A 23,846-nucleotide genomic window follows, 5' to 3' on the forward strand; every position below is an offset into this window, starting at 1 on the left:
AAGAGAGGTAGAGGGAACTCCCCTAGGGCCCCACACTCTTTAGGACTGGAGGTGCATCTGGATTTTGGCTCTCAGAGCTTGAGGGCTTGTGCCTAGTGAAGGGTTATGGAAATAATATTCCTGCAAGAAAACCCCCGGGGGGATAATGCAGCCCAGGAGGAGGGAGGGGAAACTAGCCAGGGATTGACCTCCTGGTAAATCCTTTCCTAATAATAAATCCTTTCCTAATAACCGTGGGCCCTGAGGGAAAGGGACGAATACTGAATGCTGGGCCCTGGACTTTGACCTTCCCCCATGGCAAATTAGTTCTGATTGGAGGCACAGCAAATATTGAAAACCTGGGAAACAATGGATCCCAGAGAAAGTAAAACAATGGGCAAGATCTGAGCACTCATCCTTCGGATCCCGATTCCTATCTCTCCAGACAACAATGAGTTTCAGCCTTCACCCTCGTAATCTGTACAACTAGCCCCTAATTGCCCAAACTGCACGTGTGTGACTTCCAATGATTAAACCATCCTCATTGTACCCTATGAAACTAAAAGCCCCTCTGTAACTGAGGGCCATTTTCCCATCCGGAAAATGAGCCCTGGTGGCGCCCAAGTCCCCGAGTGAATAAAGTCTTCTCTGCATCCGTGGAGGTCTGCAGCCATCCTCCTGAACTGGAAATGGGTGTGAGGCAACGTGTGCCTTTCCCGTCCCATGAAACCCATTCCTTCTCCCCATAGTTAAGTTAAACGGCTGATGAGACTTAGGGAGTGACCATTGAGAGTCCAGCACCCCTATGTCCTCTGAAGTCAGGGGTCCCTCCAACCACCACTTACACTAGAGCTGAATCCCCAAACTGACTATGCACACCCCACCCTGCAGAAAGAGACCCTCCACACCTTCCCTGAAACCGACCCCAACCCTGGGCTAGGTTTTCACGGCCTATGCTACGTGGATGGTGCAAGGACTTGTATGGAGTCCTTTAGTGCTGCTGGAGGCGTCCTCTTTCTGACCCCCTCCCCTAACCCTTGGTATCCTCTCCCCACTCCCTCCTTCTAGATACCCTGCAGACCTCAGGGTCAGAGACCTCTTGCCATTTTGTTCCTGCATCCAACACTAGCCTTTAAATTTTCCAGAGAGGTAAAACTGTCCAACCGTCTGGTCTCAAGCAGATAGACAACTGCCCTGAGACCCACGTCTTTTGACCCATGGAACCCCAGGGGTCCCCCACCATTGAAATTGGGGTGAAAATGTTCCCCCGTTTCTGATGGCACTGTCCAGCTTGGTGTTGAAATGAATCCAGGGGACGCTTTGGTTTCAGTCTGACACCCTGATCACCCCCTGACATGGGAATGTCAGTCAATTCCACAGGGCTCCCCTTTGGTTGTTTCATTAGCAATTTTAAGACCCTTTAGTCCCAAACTGACCTCAAAATCAAACGCCTCATTAAGCTCAGCACTCCAACTTGGCCACATTACAAATTAGATATCTGCACCAATGGCCCAAATATGGAACCTTTAATCAAGAAATTCTCCAAAACTTAAAAAATCATTCATTGCAAAATGGCAACTGGAGCAAGGTCCCGTACCTCAAAGCCTTTCTTGTCCTTTGCTCAAACCCCTTATTATACAAAACTTGTCCTTCTTTGCAATTAATTCTTACAGACTCACAACTCTCTCCCTCATTTACAGCCCCAGAAATAGCAGATGAACCTCCTTCTTACAGATACCAGGGTCCCATGGCCCCCCATCAGGACCTCCCCCCATCAGGTCCCACTGCTACCCCATCAAGTACTCCTCAGCAAAGTCCCCCATAGCTGACTCCTCCCCACAAAGTGCAGCTGCCCTGCCATCAGATCCACCTCCCCAGACCCCAAACACTAGTTCCCCCTCCCTTTTTCTTCCCCTCCCTGCACAAGGCCTAAAAATCTCCCAGCAAAACACATGCTCCCTCTCCGGGAGGTGGCAGGAGCTGAAGGTATGGTCCGGGTCCATGTTCCCTTCTCCATGACAGATATGTCCCCAATAGAGGATAGATTGGGATCTTTTTCCGAAAACCCTGCTAAATATAGGAAGGCGTTCACCCGCTTGGCTCGGGCCTACCACCCTATGTGCGCAGGTGTGTCCATATAACACCCACCTGACCCCTGATGCACACCTGACCCCAAATGCACACGCATTTGGCAGGCTGCTGAAGATCGTGCGGACCTCCTACGTGGCCAAACCCTAATGTCCATCCGGCCACAGGCGCTGCTATCCCTGCAGTTGACCTAATGGGACTTATCGTCGGCCTGAAGAGCCCAGGGTCCTCAGACTCCAACACATGGTCACTTGCCTCCTTGAAGGAATGACAAAAAATTCTCACACTCGAGTTAATTGGGAAAGATAAAGGAAATTACTCAGGGACCTGATGAAAACCCCACCCTATGGCCCGGCTTGCTGAGGCTGTCACCGAGTATACACAATCCTGGTGGCAGCTCTCTCTTCATTTTGACTTTATCAGCGGGTCTGCACCTGACATCGCCAGGAACTCAGTTAGAGAAGGGTCCTGAGTCTCCTCAGCAGTTACTCTTAGATACTGCTTTCAAAGTTTTTACCAGTCAGGAAGAAGCGACCAAAAAGGAGGAAGGGCGACATCTTAAAGCTGAATCTGTCCAGAGCCCGAGGAAAGCCCCGTGGCCACGGCTCGTGGCCCCACCCATCTACCTCCCGGACCCTGCCCGATCCGGGCAACAGGGATGCTGGGCAAAAGCCTGCCCTAGCCCGAGAACCCCTCCAAACCCTGTCCCAAGTGTGGACAACGGGGACATGGGAAGGCGATTGTCCTCAGGGAAGGACACCCTTCCCCCAGCTCAGCCACCCGATTCCAAGTCCCATTCACTGAGTTGTTGGAATGAGGGGCCCGGGCTCCATTGCCCCTGCCACCTCTGATGGCCCATCGGAGGAGCCCCGGGTCACAGGGACAGTGAACAGCCATGCAGCTTCATTTGCGGTCCATAGTGGGGCAAGCCTTTTGCTCTTGAATGAATGGTATGGATATACTTTTAAATCAGACACCCCAGATATGGGGGGCCCAGGGACCCCTGCATGTCCACTGCAAACAACCCACCCTTTTTGAGCATTTGGATCCCTTTCGTTATCCCATTCCTTTAAAATTATGCCACATTGCCCTGTCCCCCTATTGGGTCAAGATCTCCTTCACAAATTAAAAACCTCCATTATCATCCCCCCTTTAAAGTCCACTACCATCTTTTTTCTTTTTTCTTTTTTTTGGCGGTGCTGGGGATCGAACCCAGGGCCTTGTGCTTGCAAGACAAGCACTCTACCGACTGAGCTATCTCCCCAGCCCCACTACCATCTTTTTAATACACACTGACCAGGACCGGTCCCTACACCCCCTAAGCCTCCCGGTTGTCCTTTACTTGCTACAATTAACCCCACAGTCTGGGATACTTCTCAACCTAAAATAGCAAAACACCATTCCCCAGTTCACATCCAACTGAGAGGCCCTGCCCGTTATGTAACCCTCCCCCAATATCCTTTAACCCCCTCAACCCTCAAAGGTTTGAAGCTGCCATCTCCCGTTTGTCACAGGCCAAACTCCTCGTGCCAACCTACTTGCCTCATGACTTCCATCCTCAGAGTAAGGAGACCCAATGGCCAGTCCGACTAGTCCAGGACCTCAGAAAAATCAAGGAGGCAGTTGCTCCCGTGGTGTCCAACCCTTACCCGCTTCACCTCCTATCCTGGCCTCCACCACACAGTTCTCAGTGTGAGACCTGAAGGACGCCTTCTTCACTATCCCCTCCGTCCTGCCTCAGACACCTTTCACCTTTACCTGGACAGACCCCAACACTAACTTCTCGCAGCAGCTCACCTGGACCCTTGTTCCGCAGGACTTCCTGGTTAGCCCCCACTACTTCGGCCAGGCTCTCCAGTGCGACCTGGCCACCCTAAACTTATCCCCTAGCCACCTTACACAGTATGTGGATGACCTCCTGCTCTGTAGCCCTTCCTCCAAACATTCCACGCGTCACACTAGCATCCTGCTTAACTCCCTGGCCTCCTGGGGCTACTGGGTTTCTCAATCTAAGGCCCAGCTCTGCTCCCCTGGGGTACCATGTTTAGGCATCCCATTAACCCCCAGCTCCCACACCATCCCCAGAAAAACTCCAGGCTTTAAAAGACATTCTCCTACCGACCACCAAGAGGGACATGCTGTCTCTCTTAGGTACTAGTCCCTCGGGATCCAGATTCCTATCTCCCCAGGCAATGAGTTTCAGCCTTCACCCTTGTAACCTGTACAATTAGCCCCTAATTGCCCAAACTGCATGTGTGCGGCTTCCAATGATTAAACCATCCTCATGGTACTTTATAAACCCAAAATCCCCTTTGTAACGGGGGCCATTTTTGCATCTGGAAAATGAGCCCCACCGGTGCCTGAGTCCATAAATGAATAAAAGGCTTCTCTGAATCCGTTGAGGTCTGCTTCTGGCCTTTTGCATTTACTCCTAGGACTTTGCTGCCCTCCATAGGTGTTCAGCTCTGGGGATTCTGTCTAGTGTCTCGTGATTCTTAGGTAAGCGGGGATATGAATGTGTGTGTGGATAAGTATAGTTAAGATTTAATTTTCAGAAATTTATGAACAATTCTGAACTGGGCCTAGTGGCACACACCTATAATTCCCATGATTTGAGAGACTGAGGCAGGAGGATTGCAAATTTGAGGTCGGCCTGGACCTCTTAGTGATCCTGAGTCTAAATAAAAAGTTTAAGGGGCTGGGGTTGTAGCTCAGTGGTAGAGTGCTTGCCTAACAATGTGTGAGGCACAGAGTTTGATCCTCGGCACTACATAAAATAAATAAAATAAAAATATTGTGTCCATCTACAGCTAAAAAAAAAAATTAAAAGGACTGGGGAATAGAGCCTAGTGGTAAATCATTCATGGGTTAAATCCCTGTACAGGGAAAGAAAAAAGGAAGGAAAGAAAAAGAATTTTTATACAATTAGACAATGAGCCTACTTCAGGTTTTTGGTGCATGCTATTTTTTTTTTCCTTTTAACTATTTAACAAGAGAGACAGTGAGATGGCAAAGCCAGTTTAAAGAAGAATGCAACCAGGTGTGGTGGCACACACCTGTAATCCCAGCAGCTCGGGAGGCTGAGGCAGGGGATTGAGAATTCAAGGCCAGCCTCAGCAGCTTAGCAAGGTCCTAAGCAACGCAGTGAGACCCTGTCTGTAAATAAAATACAAAATAAGGCTGGGAATGTGGCTCAGTGGCTAAGCACCCCTGGGTTCAATCCTTAGAAAGAAAGGAAGAAAGATCTAACATGTAGTCAAGAGGGAAAAAAAGAGGAAATCCTGAAATCAGATTGCTAAATTAGATACAAATTAGGAGAATATTCTATAGGTCTTTTTCTTCTGTGCTGGGGATTGAACCCAGGCCTCAGCACTCTAGGCAGGTGCTTCACCCCAGCCCCAGACCTGTAGAGAAACACACACACACACACACACACACACACACACACACAAACACATTCTTTGTTTTCAGTTTTCAGTGCTGGGAATCAAACTCTGGGCCTCCCGCATGCACTCTACCACGGAGTCACATCCCCAACCCCGGGGGCGTCTGAACCTCTAACTTCACAGAGCCTCAGCTCTGACAATGGTAAAAGGCCAGTCAAGTAGAACTCTCTCTGGTGTGACTTGGGCAGGCAGGGATGATCTCTGCTTAGAGCACACTGCAAGGAGATACCAGCCAAGAGGACAGAAATTCAGGTTTGTGGCTCCTCCTCTGACCTCTCTGCCCTGGATTGACTTAGGCTCCTAGGAATTATTCCCAAGCAAAACGGCTGGTGACGCACTTGACTGGTGGCGTCTGGAGCGTGAGGTGACTCGGTGCTAGTGCTCAGTGAGTGTTGGTTATTTTGCACTTTCTGGTGGTCTGCCTAGGCCCCAGCCAGGCTTCAGGGGTGTGGGTTCTCCTTCCTTTGCTCCCGCAGGCTTCCTGCCCCACCAGATTGTTCTGCTGTTTCCCCAAAGTAGGTGGCCACATTGACAGTGCTGAGCTAGGAGGTGCCTGGCAGGGTCAGTGGACAGTGGAAGGGCAGAGTGAATGCGGGCAGGAGGAGGAAGGGAGGTTGTCCACGTGAAGGGCTCCAGGGCCACGGCAGCCCAGTGAGCCTCGGAGGCTGCGTTTGAAAGGTCACTGCTGTGTGGAGAAGGGACCCAGGGGGATGCTGGGGTCTAAACATGTCCCCCGGAAGTTTCATGTGTTGGAAACTTAATTCCCAGCATGGCAGTGTTGGGAGATGGGTAGGTCGCCAGGACCCCACCCTCCTGTGGGGCTCGTAATCTTGAGAGCCAGTTGTTAACAGCAAGTGTGCCCCTGTGCTTTGTCCCCTCGCCATGCCCAGAGGCCTTTTCCACCATGAGATAATGCGACCTGAGAACTGCTGGCTAGTGTTGGACTCCCCAGCCTCCAGATTGTGAGCCAAATAAACTTCACTGGGTGGGCCGTGTTCTATTAGAGGAACAGAAAATGAACTGGGACAGGGACAAGAAAGAAATCAGAGACCAGGTGAGAGACTGTTGCTGCAATCCAGGGGAAAGATGGAGGAGTCTGGACCAGGGTGGATTCTGGATTTGTTCTGAAGGTACAGCCAACGCACTGTCCTGACCGCCTAGAGGTAGAGTATGAGAGAAAGAGGAATAAAAAGAGTGACTGGAAGATGGAGTCGCTGTTAAAGTGCAGCCTCAACGTGGGGGAGGAGGAAGAGGAGGAAGAGGAGGAGCCAGGTGGACCTCAGAGTTGCCTCTTGACCACCCCAGTGTGGATGTAAGTAGGCAACTGGAAGCAGTTGTGGAGTTCAGGGGACAGGCTCAGGTTGGAGACATAAACTTGGGGGTTTTCAACCTCCACTTGGTCATATGTATTGGCCATTGTCACTACGGACCTAGCAGGTTAAACTCATGAGCATTGAGTATCTCACGCAGTTCCGAAGACCAGGAATTTTGAAGTGGCTTCATGGGGTGGTCCAAGCTCAGGGTCTCCTGCAAAGTTGCAATTGAGATGTCAGTGAGGCTGCAGTCTTCGGAAGGCCTGGCGGGCCCTGGCGGACCCCCTTCCCAGATGGCTCCTCAGCCTGTGGCCCGTCCATAGGGCTGCTTGAGTGTGCTCATAACATGGCAGCTGGCAAAGGATCCAAGGGACAGCCAGGCAGAAACCACGATGGGTTTTTTCTTTCTTTTTTTTTTTTCTTTTTCTTTTGTATTGGGGATTGAACCCAGGGGAGCTTTACCACTGAGTTATATCCTCGGCCTTTTAATTTTTTTATTTTGAGACAGGGTCCTACTAGGTTGCTTGGGGCCTCACTAATTTGTTGAGACTGGCTTTGAACTTGTGATCCTCCCACCTCAACCTTCTGAGTCACTAGAATTTCAGGTGTGTGCCACCTCACCTGGCAAGAGCCACAATGTCTTTTAGAACCTTACCTTGGCGTATACAGTGCAGTTTCTGTTTGTCCTTCAAGGCCAGCTTGGAGGCCGGCCACCGCAGTATGTAAAGCCATGAGCTTGGGCGAGATTGCCTAGGAAATGGGTATAGAGAGAAGACAGCTTGAGTCCTGGGTCTCTGTGACAGAAAGAGGCCAGGACATGAAGAATTCCCAACAAAGGGGACAAAATAGCAACCACACACGAGGGAGAGACAGCAGGCCCACTGCTAGATCCTGGAAGCCAAAAGATTGAAGTGTCTAAGGTATTGTTTTTGTTTTTTGGGGGGGTATGGGGGACTGAACCCAGAGGCTCTTAACCACTGAGCCACATCCCAGCTCTTCTTTATATTTTATTTGGAGACAGGGTCTCACTGGGTTGCTTAGGGCCTCCCTAAGTTGCTGAGGCTGGCTTTGAACTCGAGATCCTCCTGCCTCAGCCTCCTGAGCTGCTGGAGGCGTGCGCCACCACGCCTGGCTAACTGAAGTGTCTAAGGAAGTCAGGCTGACAGGTTGTGACCTGCTGCTTCCAGGTCAGTCAAGGAGAAGACGGGCACAGTGGTACATGCCACCACCCCAGAACTCAGGAGGCCCAGCGTTGCAAGTCCCAGGACAGCTCGTGTAACGCAGTGAGATCCTGTCTCAAAATAAAGATAAAAGGGGCTGGAGGGGTAGTTCAGTGACAGAGCCCCCTGGCCAATCCTTAGTATGAAGGATTAGGAGGAGGAGGAGGAGAGGAAGAGGAGAGGGAGGAGGGCTGCAGAATCTAGCCGTGGATTCAGCAACTTGAAGGACAGCTGAACTTCCGCAGAGCAGTCTGAGTGGAGCGGCTTGGAGACAACATGGGGAAGGAGGGACTGAAGCCCAGCCTGGACTTCAGGCTATAAAGCGGGTCAGAAAGATCAGACAGTTCCTGGACGGCAAGGGTCAGAGGCTTTATTCAAAAGAGGTGTGAAAGCCCACGAGTGGGTGGAGAGGTGGACGGAGATGTGTCCTAAGGCAGCGTGAGCCTTAGGACACATGAGCGGGCAGGGCCAGAGACTGCCAGAGCCACGGCCCTCGGTCGGAGCCAGGAAGGCGGGAGTGAAGTGGCAGATCTGCGCTCAGACTGCCTCTAGTTTTCTGGGTGACCTAGCAAGCGCGGCCATCAGCTGAGACAGGTGGAGGAGGTGCTGGGACTTGAGAAGAGAGGAGACTTCAGAAATCGCCATCTAGGCGCACAGGAGAGTTCAGGGCCCGGCAGGTCAGGCGGCACTGCGGGCACATTCAAGGGCGAGGGACAGGGCAGCCTGGGCCGCAGGGCGGGCTTTTCCAGTGAACATGACCGATGCTGAGAGGACCCGTGGGGTTGAGAGCGTCCAAGGGCCTGGGACTGGACAAGGAGGGAGGCGAGGGTGGAAAGGACGCAGCGGCGGGCGACCTCCCCGGAGGGCGGAGGGTGGGGGCAGAGCTGCTGGCCAGGCTCGAGGACCTGAAGCGGCGCCTGTCCGCCCGCAGTCTAGTCCGAGATATGGGAAGAAAACGCAGCCCAGCCCTGACTCCGCAGCCGGAGCGGCGCTCCCAAAGTCAACCACACGCGCTGCCGTCACACACCCGATGTCACGAGCTCTCGTCCAGGTGTCCGTCTATGACTTCACCTGGTCAAAGGACTGAACCCTTCCAGGAGCGGGCGCGGCGGCCGTGTCTGGTCCTCAGCCTGATCAGCTGACCTGGGCCGCTGGGTGGCTGCCTGGTGGTGTCCATCCCCGTGTCCTCGTAAGGAAGGTGTGTACTCCTCACACTGATGGGCTGGTGATAAGATCAAGGCTGTCTGTCTGGACTTTGCTTCCCCAGGGCCCAGGATGGGCCTAGTTTCCAACTGAAGGGATGAGCAATGTCTGCACCTGCCAGCGGAGGCCCAGGTCAAGGAGGAGTGGAGGAGGGGGACGGATGGATCGAGAGGTAGAGGAGGGAGACACTTGCCAAGGAGGCGGGGCTTCTGCTATCCCTCCAGAACTGCCTCCCTTTCCAAGAGCCGCACCTTCTTCCACAGCTAGGCCTCCTGGATAGATTCAGAATGTCTTCCAGGTCCCCTTCTTCCTTTAGCTCTAGGCTTTATGTTTTAGGGAGGAGTGACTCAAATCTCCTGAGCTCCCACTGCATGCCAGACGCTGGGCTAGATCTTCCTACTGCTTAGGGCCTCACTAAATTGCTGAGGCTGGCCTTGAGTTTGCAATCCTCTTGCCTCAACCTCCCAAGTTGCTGGGATTACAGGTGTGCGCCGCCAGACCCTGTTGGACTGGATATTTCTACGGATTTGGTCTTGCTTAATGAAGACAGCACCACAGCCTTGTGAAGTAGGTCCTAATGGCCCCCATTTTACAGCTAAGAAAATGGCTCAGAGAGGCTTAGTGACTGGCCCAATCTCACACAGTCTATGTTGATCAAAGATGAAATTTTAAGTCAGGTAATCTCAAGGTGCAGGACAGGCTGTGCCAGAGACCCAGGGACACCAAGGAAGACAGGCAGCGATTGTGGCAGCAAGCAGGAACCTGCTCTGGGTACAGGGGCTCTGAGTTCCGGTCCCGGTCAGTGTCTGTTTTAGAGGGCCCCCAGTGTCCCTATGTTGCCTTGGTGCCCTCAGAGGTGCCCTCCAGATGAACAATGCAGAATGTGGTCTATGTGACATCTTCTGGTTCTCACCAGGAGACGTACCCTCACTCCCTGGCCATCTGGGGTCAAAAGGGCAATGCCACCCATGGGGTAATGGTTAACTAGGCCCAACACACCATCTATAAGGAGGCCCTCACCAGGGCCACCCCAGCTGGCTGAGGTCCCACAGGATGCAGTGGGTGAAGGCACTAGCGCTGGGGGTGGGGGCCGCTGCCCTCTTGGGGCTGGGGATCATTCTAGGCCACTTTGCCATCCCCAAAGATGCTGACCCTCCAGCCCCCAGCACCTCAGTCCTGCAGGACCTGGACCTGGAGACCCTCAAGACTGTCATGGGGCAGCTGGATGCCAGCAGGATCCGCGAGAACCTCCGGTGAGAGGCAGGTCTGCCGGTCCCTCTTCGGTCGCAGCCCCTCCCTGACGGCCCTTCCTCTCCCACCTGCAGGGAACTCTCCAGGCAGCCGCACGTGGCCTCCAGCCCCCGCGATGAGGCGCTGGTGCAGCTGCTGCTGAGCCGCTGGAGGGACTCGGCGTCCGGCCTGGACTCTGCAGAGAGCACCGAGTACGAGGTGCTGCTGTCCTTCCCCAGCCAGGAGCAGCCCAACCTCGTGGAAGTCGGTGAGGTCCTGCCTGGCATGGGGCTGTGGGCTGGGCCAGGGGAACTGTCGGCCTGACTCTGCTCCCCTCCGCAGTGGGCCCCACTGGGGACGTCCTCCACTCCTTCCGTCCCAACGAGGAGAACGTGACCGGGGAGCAGGGGGCACCTGATGTGGTGCAACCCTATGCAGCCTATGCTCCCCCCGGAGCCCCGCAGGTGGGACTGGGACCCCCGCTGCCCAGCTCCCCCTGGTTCCCAGCCTGGCTTCTCCTCAGGACTCTGATCCAGGGACCCAGCATCCCCCTCCATTGAATTCACACTTGTTGTTCTGTCACTTAGTCAGTCAACAAACCCCAGTGGCCCCTGCTCAAGGCCAGGCCCACTGCAGGGCACCATCCCTGGGTGCTCACGTTTCTGGAGAGGCAGGAGACGGTCTAAACCCTTCCTCCAGCTTCCCCGCCCCTGCCCTTCCCCACCTGCCCTGGCTGAGCTGCTCTAAGGCTCACCTCCTCTGGGGACAGGGCCTCCTGGTCTACGCTTACCAGGGCAGGGAGGAGGACTTCAAGGAGCTGCAGGAGCAGGGCATCAACCTCCAGGGCACCATTGCCCTGACCCGCTACGGGGGCGCAGGGCGTGGGGCCAAGGTGAGAGCAGCTGCGCCAGGGTGCCAGCGGGGGTGGGTGGACGGAGGGGGAAGGTGGATGGAGGGGGAAGGTGGGCGGAGGGGGAAGGTGGGCGGCGGGGAAAGCGGGCGGTGGGGCCTGGGCTTGGGGCAGGAAGGTGAGAGGTGTTCAGGTGCCGCTGACCAGTTGTGGCCTCAGGTGCCTTCTTCAACCTCCTGAGCCTTAGGAAGCAAAGGGGCAGGTAAGACACTCAGGCCGGGCCTTCCAGGAGTTCAGGTCTCCCTGGGATAGTTCTGAATGCTGAATTCGGGTTCCCTGTTGCCCCCACAGCCATTTGCTTTCTTCTTTTGAGGCTGGGATGGAACCTAGGCCTCATGTTGAGCATGTTAAGCACACACTCTGCCACTGGGCTGCCCCCGGTCCTGTCCTCCCTCCCTCCCTTCCTCTCTCTTTCTCTCTCTCTCTCTCTTTCCTTTTTTTGTACCCACAATTGAACCCAGGGGTACTTAACCACTGAGCTACACCCCCAGACCTTTTTTGTGTTTTATTTAGCGTCAGGGCCTCGCTGAGTTGCTTAGGGCCTGTCTAAATTGCTGAGGCTGGTTTTGAACTCACAATCCTCCTGCCTCAGCCTCCCCAAGTGGCCAGGATTACGCTCCTGGCCCTGTCATTTCTTTTCAATCAAAATTTTTGATTTGGGGCTGGGGATGTAGCTCAGTGACAGGATGTGCAAGGCCTTGGGTTTGATCCCCAGCACTGCAAAAAAAGAAAAAAATTAATGAGAACTTTCTAGATATCCACAGTAGTTGGGTTCATCCTGACAAACTCGTATATGCACAGAAATAGAATTCGGTTCATGGTCCTTCCCTTTTGCTTCCCTCCAAAAATATTTAGATTAGATATTGTGTGTCTATGGTTTAATTTTTTTTTTAATATAAAAAGGCATAGAACGAGAGGGATATGGGGATAATGGGAGTCAGGGTTTAAAGGGCGTAGATTTTCGGACTGGCAGGGTGTTGAGACTTCCAGAGGGGCATAGTGATAGCAGATGCACAACAAACACATTTAACACCACTGTACTTAGAGTTAAGATGGTAAATTTTATTACATGTGTATTTTATTACAATTTTTTGAATAGCGCCTATGATAAGATCTGAAAAAAGGGAATGAAAGGAAAAAGGGGGAGAGAAAAAGAGGGAGGGAAGAAAAAGGGAACAGGAGGGTAAAGAAAAAGAGCCAGGCAAGGTGGCATATGCCTGTCATCCCTGCAACTTGGGAGGCTGAGGCAGGAGGATCAAGAGTTGGATCTTGATCCAACTACATCCAGCTACATCTCAGCAACTTAGCAAGATCCTGTCTCAAATAAAAACAAATAAACAAACAAACAAACAAATGAAAGGGCTGAAGATGTAGCTCAGTCATAGAGTTTCCTGGTATGTGCAAGGGCCTGGGCTCCATCTGCAGTACCTCCCCACAGTACCCAAAGAACACTACACTATTAATGATCACTGCTATCCATTTCCAGAGCCTTACCATTATTTCAAATAGAAATTGCATTTAACAATACCCCCTTCCCCCAAGCCCTCGGCCCCTGGTAACTTGAATTCTATTTTCAGCCTTGGTGAACTTGCTTCCTCTAGGCATCTCATTTAAGGGGACTCATGCAATATTTATCCTTTGGTCTCATTTATTTCACTTAGCATAATCTCTTCAAGGTTTGTTGATGTGGTCTCAGCACTTTATTCTTTTTCTTATTATTTAAAAAAATTTTTTTGTAGTACTCGGGATTGAACACAGGGTCTCACACATGCTAGGCAAATACTCGACCACTGAACTACATCCCCAGCCCTTTTTAAAAATTTTACTCTGTGACAGCATCTTACTAAATTGCTCAGGTTGGTTTTGAACTTACAATCCTCTGGCCTCAACCTCCCAAGTAGCTGGAATTATAGGTGTGCACTACTGTGTGTGCCTCCTTTTTAAATAGGAATAATATTCCATCCATTGCACATTACAGACCATATTTAATCTATCCATTCATCCCCTGATGGACACGGGTTGCTTCCACCTTTTGGCTATTGAGAATAATGCCGCTATGAACATGTTTGTAGAAGTGCATCTCGTTCTTTTATACAGTTGCACAGTATTCCGTCACAGGATGTCCCCATTTATTTAACTAATCCCACTGATGGACATTGACTTGGCTATGCCCGGCCAACAGTCTTTCGCTGCTGCAGGCAGTGCCACCTTAAATGTCTTGTGCAAGCATCATCTTGCCTGTGGGAAGATAGATCCATCCCATCTGCCATGGTAGAGAGAAAGAAGAGCAATATGTGCCTGTCCTCATCCTTCCCTGACGCACAGCTTCCTCTGCCTCCTGCAGGCTGTGAACGCGGCCAAGTACGGGGTGTCCGGGGTGCTGGTATATACAGACCCCATGGACATCAATGATGGGCAGAGTTTGCCAAGCCAGACCTTCCCAAACTCCTGGGGCCTGCCTCCCTCAGGTGTGGAAAGAGGATCCTACTTTAAGTATTTTGGGGATCCTCTGACTCCCTACCTGCCAGCCCACCACTCCTCCTTCCGCGTGGACCGTGATAATGCCTCCGGCTTCCCCCCAATTCCCGCACAGCCCATCGGTTTCCAGGATGCCAAAGACCTGCTCTGGTGAGCCTGTGCCCCGGGTCCCCTGCCCACCCCAGGGCTGGGCGACCTTCCGTTCACACCCACAGTCACTCCGAGGGCCTCTCTCTCTTCCAAGTAACCTCAGTGGCACCTTGGCCCCATCCGCCTGGCAGGGAGCTCTGGGCTGTGCGTACAGATTGGGGCCGGGCTTCCGGCCTGATGGAAGCTTCTCTGATGGCAGGTAAGGGGGCCCTTCCCTGGCTTCCTCTCTCCCCACCTCTCCTCTTCCTGCCTCGAACATGCCAAGATGGGCCCCAAGTAAGGGCTCCCGGACTCCCTCTCCCAGACCCTCCCCTCCTACGGTCAGCTGCTCACGTCCTTGGTTCTGTCTCACTCAGAAGAGGGCGCCCCACGAGAGCCAGGACCCTCTTCTGGGTCATCGTGCAGAGCCTAGTAAGGTGCCAGGCACAACCAAGGGCCCAACAAGTACTCGCTGAGGGAACGAAGAACCCAGAGGAGCCGTCAGCAAGAAGGGCCCCTCTGGCCTCTTTCGGCCCTTCGGGACACATCCCATGTGGCCATGTCCCCTTCCCTCTCTGGACCTGTTTCTCCTGCACTGGGTCAGGGCACATGGTGGTGGACTGGGTGGAGACCCTTGTCACACCCGTCACCTCCCCAGCCAGGTGAAAGTGAGTGTCCACAATCGCCTGGAACTGAGGAACTCCTCCAACGTCCTGGGGATCATCCGCGGGGCGGTGGAGCCTGGTGAGCCCCTGCGTCACCGTGTGCCAGGACCCCGCCCTGCCCCGGGGCCCTGCCCCTCCACTCCAGCCTTACTGGGCGCTGACCTGGCCTCAGCCCAGCCTGGCCATCCCCGCCCGCCGCTCCCTCTTCTCCACTTCTCTGACACTCTTCCTCCACCAGACCGCTACGTGCTGTATGGAAACCACCGGGACAGCTGGGTCCACGGGGCTGTGGACCCCAGCAGTGGCACCGCTGTCCTCCTGGAGATCTCTCGTGTCCTGGGGACCCTGCTGAAGAAGGGTGAGGTGGTCCTCCTCCCCCAGTCAGGGACTCTCCACCGGCGGGACCCTCAGCCCACTCCTTCCTGAGCGAGTGACGTCCGTCCCACCTCCTCTCCCCCACGTTCCATGCCCACTTGTGCCAGGACTAGGGCCCTGGTGCAGAGGCACCTGGGCACGGGCTTGGCCTCCAGGAGCCCGGTGAGGTTCACCGAAGCGTGCGTTGATTGGCTCTCACCGAGAGCCTTGGTGGCCTGGATGGAGCTGGGCCTCCTGCCACCATGAGGAGTGCAAGGGGCCTGTCTGCGGGGGGCGCTTGAGCCCTTCAGAGCAGGAGAGGCAGACCAGGGACAGGGCAAGGGCACAGCACCCGGGGAGGAGATCGCTGGGGCTGGACCAGGCGGCTGAGTGGGCAGTGCCAGGTCACGGCTGGGCAGTGGTTTGGTCTGCGGGTCATGGGAAGCTGGGGCATGAGTTTAATCAGGGGAGCAGCACTTGGCGTCCCACTGTGGGGCAGAGACCAAGGCTGGCCCAGGGTGGGGCACGGCGGTCTGCTGGCCTGGAGGGAGGGGGAGGGCACAGGGGAGGCTCGCCCTGAGCTGGGGGCGCCTCTTGGGAAGCACCAAGCCGGAAAGGTGAGCACTGTTCTTCACACGTGGTTGTTTCAGGATTTCTTCTTTATTTTTTAAATGCTGGGGATTGAACCCAGGGGTGCTTTACCATTGAGCTACATCCCCAGCCTTTTTTTTTTTTTTTTTTTTTTTTTTTGCGGTACTGGGGATCAAACTCAGGGCCTTGTGCTTTCAAGGCAAGCACTCTACCAGCTGAGCTATCTCCCCAGCCCCTTTTCTTTCTTTTTTTTTTTTTTTTTTTTTTTTTTTTGAGACAGAGTCTATTAGTGGGCTGCATTGCTAGCCCAGGACATTGTCTTTCATAACCACAGTATGAAGATTGGAATCAGGAAATTAACAGTTTTGTCACTTTTCCCTATAATGACCTTTACGGCAAAAGAATTTTCTGGCTCAAGATCCAGCTGGGGAATTGGGTCTCGCAGACTCCCTTCATCTGTACTAGCTCCTCACACTTCATCTTTCACGACTGGGCATGGGCTTGCCATCTTTCCCTCAATTTGGGGTTGTCTGATTCGATTCAGGTTATGAGTTTTTGGCAGGAAAAAGTGTGGGAAGTTGTACTTGGAAGCATAAAATTGTGATATACTTTAAATGTTTTTATTAAAGTTGGGCATGGTGGCGCATGCCAGTAATCCCAGGCTCAGGCTGAGGCAGGAGGATTGAGTTCAAAGCCAGCCTCAGCAATTTAGAGAGGCTCTGAGCAACTTAGTGAGACCCTGCTTCAAAATAAAATATAAAAAGGGCTGAGGATGTGGCTCAGGGGTTAAGTGCCCCTGGGTTCAATTCCCTGTACCAAAAAAAAAAAAAAAAGCTTTATTTTAAAACAAGAAGGTGAGTGATCAAAGGGACTGGTTGCAGCCAGAGGTGGGAGCAAAACTGGGAGCAGATGGCACCAGGCAAGCAGGGGAAGTCAAACTGGAAAGGCAAGTGAGACCCACCATGGTCTTGGGGCAGGTGGATGGAAACTGGCAAGAGCGTGGTGGGCACAGACTGCAGATGGGAGTCAGGCTGTGGGGTACCTGGGAGACAGCGTGGGGCAGTGGGTAAACCCCGGGTCCCTGCAGTCACCCTCCTGGATCTGAACCCTGCTGTGCTGCCTACCAGTTGTGTGACCCTAGGCAAGTGATTTAACTTCTCTGTGGCTCAGTTTCTTCAATATGAAATAAAACTAGTACCTCCTGCAAAATACTATTGCGAGACCTGATTCAGTGCGAAGAAAGCCCCTGAGGGACCTTCATTATCAGCAACTGTTGCATGGGATGCCCGGAGGTGAGGCTGGAGGGTGGAGGCGAGAGGCCTCCCCCCAGTTCCTCTGTAGTAGACCTACAGGGGTGGGTTGTCACAGAGGAAAAGACTGGAAGAAGGACAGAGCCTCCTGGAAGGTCTGGCTGAAGGTGTCAGGCGTTCTGTCACCTTTCCCCTAAGCCACCTCCAGATCAGGGCTGGCTGCCCTCCAACCCTTTAAACCCCCATCCTCAGGCACCTGGCGTCCCCGCAGATCAATCGTGTTTGCCAGTTGGGGGGCAGAGGAGTTCGCGCTCATTGGCTCCACGGAATTCACAGAGGTGAGCCCCACAGGGGAGGGGATAGAAAGGGGCTCCTGGGACGGGATGGCCCTGACCCAGTCTTCCCCGCCGCGGCAGGAGTTCTTCAGCAAGCTGCAGGAGCGCGCGGTGGCCTACATCAACGTGGACATCTCGGTGATGGGTACGCGCCGGGCTGCGGGGCGCGGGCCTGACGGGGTGGCTAGGTAATGAAGGGGTTGGTCTGAGTGGTCTTTCTGTTCCTCCCACAGCCAACGCTACCCTTAGGGTGCTGGGAACACCCCCTGTCCAGGGTGTGGTCTTCTCTGCAACCAAGGAGGTGCCCGGGCTGGGGCGGGGCGTAAGGCGAGCAGCGCGGGGCCACGTGGGAGGGGGCGGGGCGGGACGGGTCTAGTTAAGACCTGGGGGACCGCAGGTGGTCTGGAGACCAGGGTCCCCAGCTGAGGGCCATCCTTGTTGTTGGGGCTGGGGAGGGGGCCCGCCCCCGGACTAGATTCCCTTTTGGGCCAGATCGACTCGCCAGGCGCCAGCGGCCTCAGTATCTACGACAACTGGAAACGGCACTTCAACCGCAGCAGCCCGGTATACGGCACGGTCCCCAGGTGAGACCAGGGACCGGACGTGGGGACCGAGCGCAGAAGGTCGGCCCGGCGCCCTCCAGCCAACCATTCTTTCCCACAGTCTGGGCTCTCTGGGTGCTGGCAGCGACTACGCCCCCTTCATCCACTTCCTGGGCATCTCCTCCATGGACATGACCTACACCTACGACACGGTAAGCAGGCAGCCCAAGCCCTGCTCTAAGTCTGCGGGCTACTCTAGTGCAGACTGTATCTGGCGCCTTCACTTAGTAGCTGTGCTACTTAACGCTAAGTTTCTTAACCTCTCTGAACATCTGTTTACACTCATGTTACTTTGTCAAATATGAGATACTACGGATTATAAGATGCAGCCTTGTGTTATGCATTATTCAGAAGGGGGAAGAAGTCGATCGGTTGTAGAATAACATTAGTTACAGAAAGCACTGAAATCTTAAAATGTGCGTGGGGGGAGTTTATCTCAACATCGATTACATGTTATGAAAGAGGGAGGATTCACAGCCTTGCGTGTGGTTGCAGAGTGCCCAGCCTGTCTTCCTGTTTGATGTCCCATAAAGGCCTTTCCATCTCATGGCTACCCTGGTACTGGGTACTGGGCAGTGGAGCTGGGATTCAAGTCTCCTTATCTGACTGTGGAGCCCCAGGCTCTTCTCCTTCATGTGAAACCAGAATTTGGCACCAGCCAACTGGGCCTCTTATTAGCCATGGGACGTATGGCACGGTCATTACGAAGCCTGTTTCCTCCTCTGTAAAGAGGGAATTGTAGAATCCATCTCACGGAGGTGCCAAGGATTCAACTGTGACCATGTCCACACACTGGGGCTTGCTGTAGGTGTACCTTCCACTTCCATCCCAAGCCCATCGCCTCTGCCTTGTCCCCCCAGAGCAAGACCTCAGCCCGGATCTACCCTGCCTACCACACAGCCTTTGACACCTTTGATTATGTGGAAAAGTTTCTGGACCCTGGTGAGGAGTGGGGCAAGGAGCATCCCGAGACCACCCACAGGCTCTCCGGATAGGCTGAAGATAGCCTGGTCTTGTTCTCCCTGTAGGCTTCAACAGCCACCAAGCTGTGGCCCGGTCAGCTGGGAACGTGCTTCTTCGGCTCAGCGACAGCTTATTCCTGCCCCTCAATGTCAGTGACTACAGTGAAGTCCTCCAGAGCTTCCTGCAGGCTGCCCAGTGGGAACTTGGGGACCTGTTGCAGCAGCACAGCATCAGCCTGGGTATGGACAACCCCTGACACTGAGACATGGGGAGCTCTGCACCCCCCAGGCTAAGCCACTGGGTGTTTCCCACAGGGCCACTGGTGGCAGCAGTGGAGAAGTTTGAGGCAGCAGCTTTAGCCTTGGACCAACGTATATCAGAACTGAAAAAAGGCAGCCCTGAGTGAGCAAGGGAGAGGGCAGGTGTCTGGAAAGGTGTGCCCAGGGCAGGCTGCCCAGCTGGCAGCCAGGCTGGAGCCACAGGTGCTGCCTCTACCAGCCCCCTGCAGGTCCGGATGTTCAACGACCAGCTGATGCTTTTGGAGCGGGCCTTCCTGAACTCCAGAGCCTTCCCAGAGGAACGCTACTACAGGTGAGCTGGTTCCAAAGCTCCTGGCACGTGCCAGGCAGAGGCCACCTGCCAGAGGAGAATGACAGCTTTGCTGCTTTGGAGCACAATTCAGTCCAAGGCAGGGGGGAAGTGAGTCTTAGGGAGGGGAGGCAAATCAGTCTCACCAGGGACTTGAACCTACCTGTCTTCCCACCACGATAGCTGTACATTCCAGGTTTCAGACAGGAGTAGGGCGGAGGCTCTGTGCTGGCTGTGTAGAGCAATGAGTGAGCTCCAGGCTGAGCCCTCTGCTGACCCCGAGCCTGCCCATTTTCCACCAGCCATGTGCTCTGGGCCCCCCGCTCCAGCTCTGTTGCCACATTCCCTGGCCTGGCCAATGCCTGCTACCAGGCCAACGACGCAAACGCCGGATCTGAGGCTTGGGCTGAGGTGCAGAGACAGCTCAGCATCGTGGTGGCAGCTTTGGAGGGCGCAGCAGCCACCCTGAGGCCTGTGGCTGACCTCTAACCCCAGCCTGTACTCCTCTGCTCTCCCTTCTCCTAACCCTCTCCCACCTGTCTTCCTGGGGGGTGTCTCAGTCTTCCCCACGGTCAGGAGTAGGTATAAAAACAGAACCCTCTCAAGCTTGAGGCAACAGTTGGGGGTTCCTCCAGTGTGGTCGCTTGAGAGGAGTGGTGAGTCCCAATGACAATCTCCTTCCTGGATCTGGTCAGCAGAATGGCCAGCAGTGCTGACGGGGGATGAAAAATCACCAACTATTGGCTTTGGTGGGTTGGTGAGTGCGGGGCGCATAGTGTCAATCTTAGAGGCCAATTCAGATCAGCAAGGCCACCCCTCAGGGACTTGTAGGCACACACAGGTCCAGGTAGACAGGGCCATGCCCAATCTGTTTTCCTTTCTGTCACACCCTTGAAGTATCCTCTCTATGCAACCCCAAATAAATGAAGTCCAGTAATTGGTCCCGAAAAGAAAGTTCCTTTTATTGTTCGGGAATCATGAGAAAAGTCACCTACGTGCTCTGACCCGGTCCTGAGGTTCTGGAGATGGCATTTCCCCTAATGCTGGGTCCTGATGAAGGACTAGGAAGGTTCGAGCACAGCTTCTTCCTCCTCTGCCATGACCACCTCCTCCAGGGTGCGCCCTTGGAGCTTACTCCCCACTAACACATTGCAGGAACCAGCAGGTGGCAGCCCTTTCTCAGTATAGCAACCCCTCAGGAACACGACTCTCTCCTCTCCATCCAAGGGCAGCCCGTGGGCCTGGCACAGGTCCCGTGCTTCGTGGGGTCCATCCAAGGCCAGCAGATGAACCATGAAGTCCAAAGGCAAAGTCTGTCCCTTGGGGGTACTCAGGGCACGAGCCAGGCGGGCCAGGGCTGCACGACGGGCGTAGCCCACGTGGCCCTGCACCGCACAGCTCTGCAGGTAGGGCAGGGTCCGAAGCAGGCGGAAAAGGCGGGCTGCGTTGCCCTCCCGGAAGGCGGAGTCAATGGCCAAGGCCGTGCGCAGGGGTGGGCAGGCACGAAGGGCAGCGGGCAACTGCAGGACTTCGTGCAGTGCCTCCACAGAGCCTGAGAGGTCAGGAGGCCAGGATGAGGTGGCCTGGTCTTGGAGCAGCAGGCCACCTCCCATCCCATCCGCTTAGGCCCTCCCTATCTCCTCTCCACCAGCTCCAGGACTCAGCTACGCTCACTCCTCTGGCCAGACAGGGCTGGCCCTCTCACGTTCTTGGTCCCGCTCACCCCACCTTGACCTTTCCTTTGGCTGAGCCCATCTTCCCCTGCTTCCCAAATAAGATCCTGCAGTCAGGCCTTTCCCTGATCCAAAGGTCAAATGCCAATGTTAGGGGCTGGGGTTGTGATAGAGTGCTTGCCTAGCATGCGTGAGGCACTGGGTTTGATTCTCAGCACCACATATAAATAAATGAATAAATAAAGGTCTATCAACATCTAAAATAATATTAAAAAACATGCCAATGTCAGCTGAGGTACTTACAGAGAGGAAGTGGGCAGTGTTTACGGATGAGGAACAATGAACCAAATAAATTAATGGCTTGCCTGAGAGTCTTAGAGCTAGTATGTGGTAGGGCCTGATCCAAATTGAAGTTTTGTGACTGGGTTTTCCCACTGCCCTGGCTGCCCTGAACCCACAATTTTGGGAGCCTGATCTACTACACCATCCTCATCTGCCTGGGAAGGCAATTTCTCGGAGGAGCCCCTGCTCTTGCTTCCCTTTCAGGAAATCACGGGACACTGGAAACTTGGGCCACTTTGGTAAACTGAGGCCTCTGACCCATTAGTGAGCTGTTAAGTCAACAGCGTCTCATTACAATTGACTTTGCTAAAATGCACTACCCATATAAAGGATCCAACCTTGAAACATCTGTCAGATATGTTCCTGGGCACGTGTAATCTTTGCAACACTGGGGAGGCACGCAGATTAAAAAAGGTTTCAGAATCACTATCTAGGCCAAAGCTCCCAACTCCGGGCCTTCCATTTTAGTTTATTATATTTATTTATTGGTACTGGACATTGAACCCAGGGGCGTTTAACCACTAAGTCACAGCCTCAGCCCTTTTTATTTCTTATTTAGAGGCAGAGTTTCATCAAGTTGCTTGGGGCCTCGCTAAGTTGCTGAGGCTGGTCTCGAATTTGCGATCCTCCTGCCTCAGCCCTCTGAGTCGCTGGGATTACACGCGTGTGCCACGGCTCCCTGCTCGATTTTATCATTGAGAAAACTGAGACCCAAAATAAGAAAGCCGGGTCTGGGGTCTCTCGTTGGGACCTGTACACTGACTTTTTTGGGTGGAAACTAATGTTGAAACTAATGTTTCTTTCTTTGCTACTGTTGGGAATGGAATCTAGGGCCTCAAGTATGCTAAGCACACGACCCCAGCCCCCAATGGTGAGATTTTAAAACTTCTTTCCTCGAACTCCACTGTCCTCAAGGAGGGCGCCCCGTCCCTACGCCCTACCGGACCGGGACTCCAACTCACCCAAGTTATAGAGCAGAAAGAGTCCCTGGAAGGCGGCCTGTCGGGGGTGCAGCCCTGTGCTCTTCGCGTAGCAGCGCCGCAGCGAGCCGAAGCTCTCCTGTACCTGGGTCTGCAGCAGCACGGGGTCCACCGGCCCTTGCGCCTCCACCGGCGGGAGCCGAGCCACCACCGCCAACAGCGTGGCCAGCGCAGCCTCTAGTACCACTGCCGCCTCGGCGTCGCCCGCGCTCTGTAGGACCAGATCCAGCCGCACCGCGCGCAAGCGATCAGCCACGAAGCTGGCCACTTCCGCGAGGGGTGCGTCGGGGCTCTCGGCCACCTCGCTGGCCAGGTAGCGCACGGTGGCCAGCAGCACCGAGGGCGGACGCAGCTGGCTCGGCGGCGGGCGGGGCTTGCCTGCGGCCGGCCGATTGTACTCCTTTACCGTGCGCTGCGGGTCCGCGCGGGGCGGGTCCCCGGGCCACCCCTTCGCCACCTCGAAGCGATGAAGGCGGCGCTCCCTTTCGCGCTGGGCGCGCTCGGCTGCCGGGCACATGTCTGGGCAAACGCCCACAGGCAGCTTGCTGCCGGACATGGGTGGGCTGCGGGAACAGGGTCCGCGACGGTTAGTCTCCCCATTCTGCGGGACGGCAAGCCGGGGCCCGCGGAGGCTAGGGTGAGGCTCAGAGGAGGCGGGGCGGGGCCGAACCTCGCTAGGCCCGCCTCCCCGCCCTCCCGCCTGGTCACCGCCGCCCTCACCGGATCCCTTGAGTCGCCCTCCCGAGATGCACTGCTTTGTAGTCCGGTGATACCAGCACTATTCCGCGAACTCGGGCTGCACTGAGTCCCTTCCCAATGCGCCGCGCTCGGCCTCCTCTGCCTTAAAATTGTAGACCGGGCACTCCCATAATGCACCGGTTTGTAGTCCTCTCCGCAACCAATCGCCGAGCGGCAGGGGCGGGGCAGCGCGGGGCCACGCCTCTTCAGTCTTTCGGGATTTCTGCCCTCTAACTCGTTACCGTGTGGCTTTGGGCGGTCCCAAAATCAGCGTCCTGGTTTTGGGTTCCTGTCTCTCATCCCTTTCACCCAGCAAACTGGCTCTACCGACCGGTGTTTCTCCACTGTTTCCCGGGAGATACTCTACATATCAGGAGTCTGCGAACTATTTTTTTTTGCAAAAAGTCAGGTAGAAAATGTTTTGGCACAGGTGCAGTGGTCCATGGCTGTAATCCTGTGGAGGGAGCCTGAGGCAAGAGGACCACCAGTTCCAGGCCAACCTGGGCGACTTAGCCAGACCCTGTCGCAAAACAACATTTAAAAAAGAGCTGGAGACGGTGGATTTGCCTAGCAAACCCGAAACCCAGGATTCAATCCCCAGAATGATGGGGGGAAAAAAAAGAAAAATGGGGCTGGGGAGATAGCTCAGTTGGTAGAGTGCTTGCGATTTACTGGTCGCAATTACTCAACACTGCTGGTTGCAGCCATAGATGTGGTTGAGCCTGGTCGTGTCCCAACAATTTTTATTCACAGACACTTAACTTTCATT

General features: G+C 54.4%; 2 protein-coding genes across 3 annotated transcripts; one reads left to right on the forward strand and one right to left on the reverse strand.

The window, feature by feature from the left end:
* The first annotated feature begins 10,302 nt into the window (after nucleotides 1–10,302).
* On the forward strand, nucleotides 10,303–20,272 carry Naaladl1 (N-acetylated alpha-linked acidic dipeptidase like 1). Its single transcript, XM_047516583.1, has 18 exons — nucleotides 10,303–10,502; nucleotides 10,575–10,747; nucleotides 10,822–10,943; nucleotides 11,249–11,371; nucleotides 13,734–14,017; nucleotides 14,112–14,216; nucleotides 14,655–14,740; nucleotides 14,900–15,019; nucleotides 17,109–17,194; nucleotides 17,273–17,336; nucleotides 17,425–17,492; nucleotides 17,684–17,775; nucleotides 17,855–17,945; nucleotides 18,654–18,735; nucleotides 18,822–18,995; nucleotides 19,071–19,158; nucleotides 19,255–19,347; nucleotides 19,647–20,272. The coding sequence occupies exons 1-18, from the start codon at nucleotides 10,303–10,305 to the stop codon at nucleotides 19,831–19,833; spliced, it is 2,238 nt and encodes a 745-aa protein (XP_047372539.1). The 3' UTR covers nucleotides 19,834–20,272.
* Nucleotides 19,406–23,190, reverse strand: Sac3d1 (SAC3 domain containing 1). Of its 2 annotated transcripts, XM_047516584.1 has the most exons (3): nucleotides 23,060–23,190; nucleotides 22,322–22,902; nucleotides 19,406–20,896 (listed from the first exon to the last, which is right to left on the reverse strand). In XM_047516584.1, exons 2-3 carry the CDS (start codon nucleotides 22,893–22,895, stop codon nucleotides 20,406–20,408), a joined length of 1,065 nt encoding a protein of 354 aa, XP_047372540.1. In that variant the 5' UTR covers nucleotides 22,896–22,902; nucleotides 23,060–23,190; the 3' UTR covers nucleotides 19,406–20,405. The 2 variants fall into 2 exon arrangements, with proteins under 2 accessions (XP_047372540.1, XP_047372541.1); XM_047516585.1 differs by lacking the exon at nucleotides 23,060–23,190 and having other exon boundaries at nucleotides 22,322–23,050.
* Nucleotides 23,191–23,846: the final 656 nt, after the last annotated feature.

This window comes from Sciurus carolinensis, chromosome 11 (genome assembly GCF_902686445.1).
Source record: "Sciurus carolinensis chromosome 11, mSciCar1.2, whole genome shotgun sequence".
Lineage (NCBI taxonomy): Eukaryota > Metazoa > Chordata > Mammalia > Rodentia > Sciuridae > Sciurus > Sciurus carolinensis.

Bases quoted from the DNA above. Each gene is read 5' to 3' on its own strand.
- Sac3d1 (XM_047516584.1), bottom strand. From the start codon at position 22,895: ATGTCCGGCAGCAAGCTGCCTGTGGGCGTTTGCCCAGACATGTGCCCG. The intron at 20,897-22,321 runs GTGAGTTGGAGT...CTGACCTCTCAG, and splicing joins CTTTCTGCTCTATAACTTGG to GCTCTGTGGAGGCACTGCAC.
- Naaladl1 (XM_047516583.1), top strand. From the start codon at position 10,303: ATGCAGTGGGTGAAGGCACTAGCGCTGGGGGTGGGGGCCGCTGCCCTC. The intron at 10,503-10,574 runs GTGAGAGGCAGG...TCCCACCTGCAG, and splicing joins AGGATCCGCGAGAACCTCCG to GGAACTCTCCAGGCAGCCGC. The intron at 17,946-18,653 runs GTAAGCAGGCAG...TTGTCCCCCCAG, and splicing joins TGACCTACACCTACGACACG to AGCAAGACCTCAGCCCGGAT.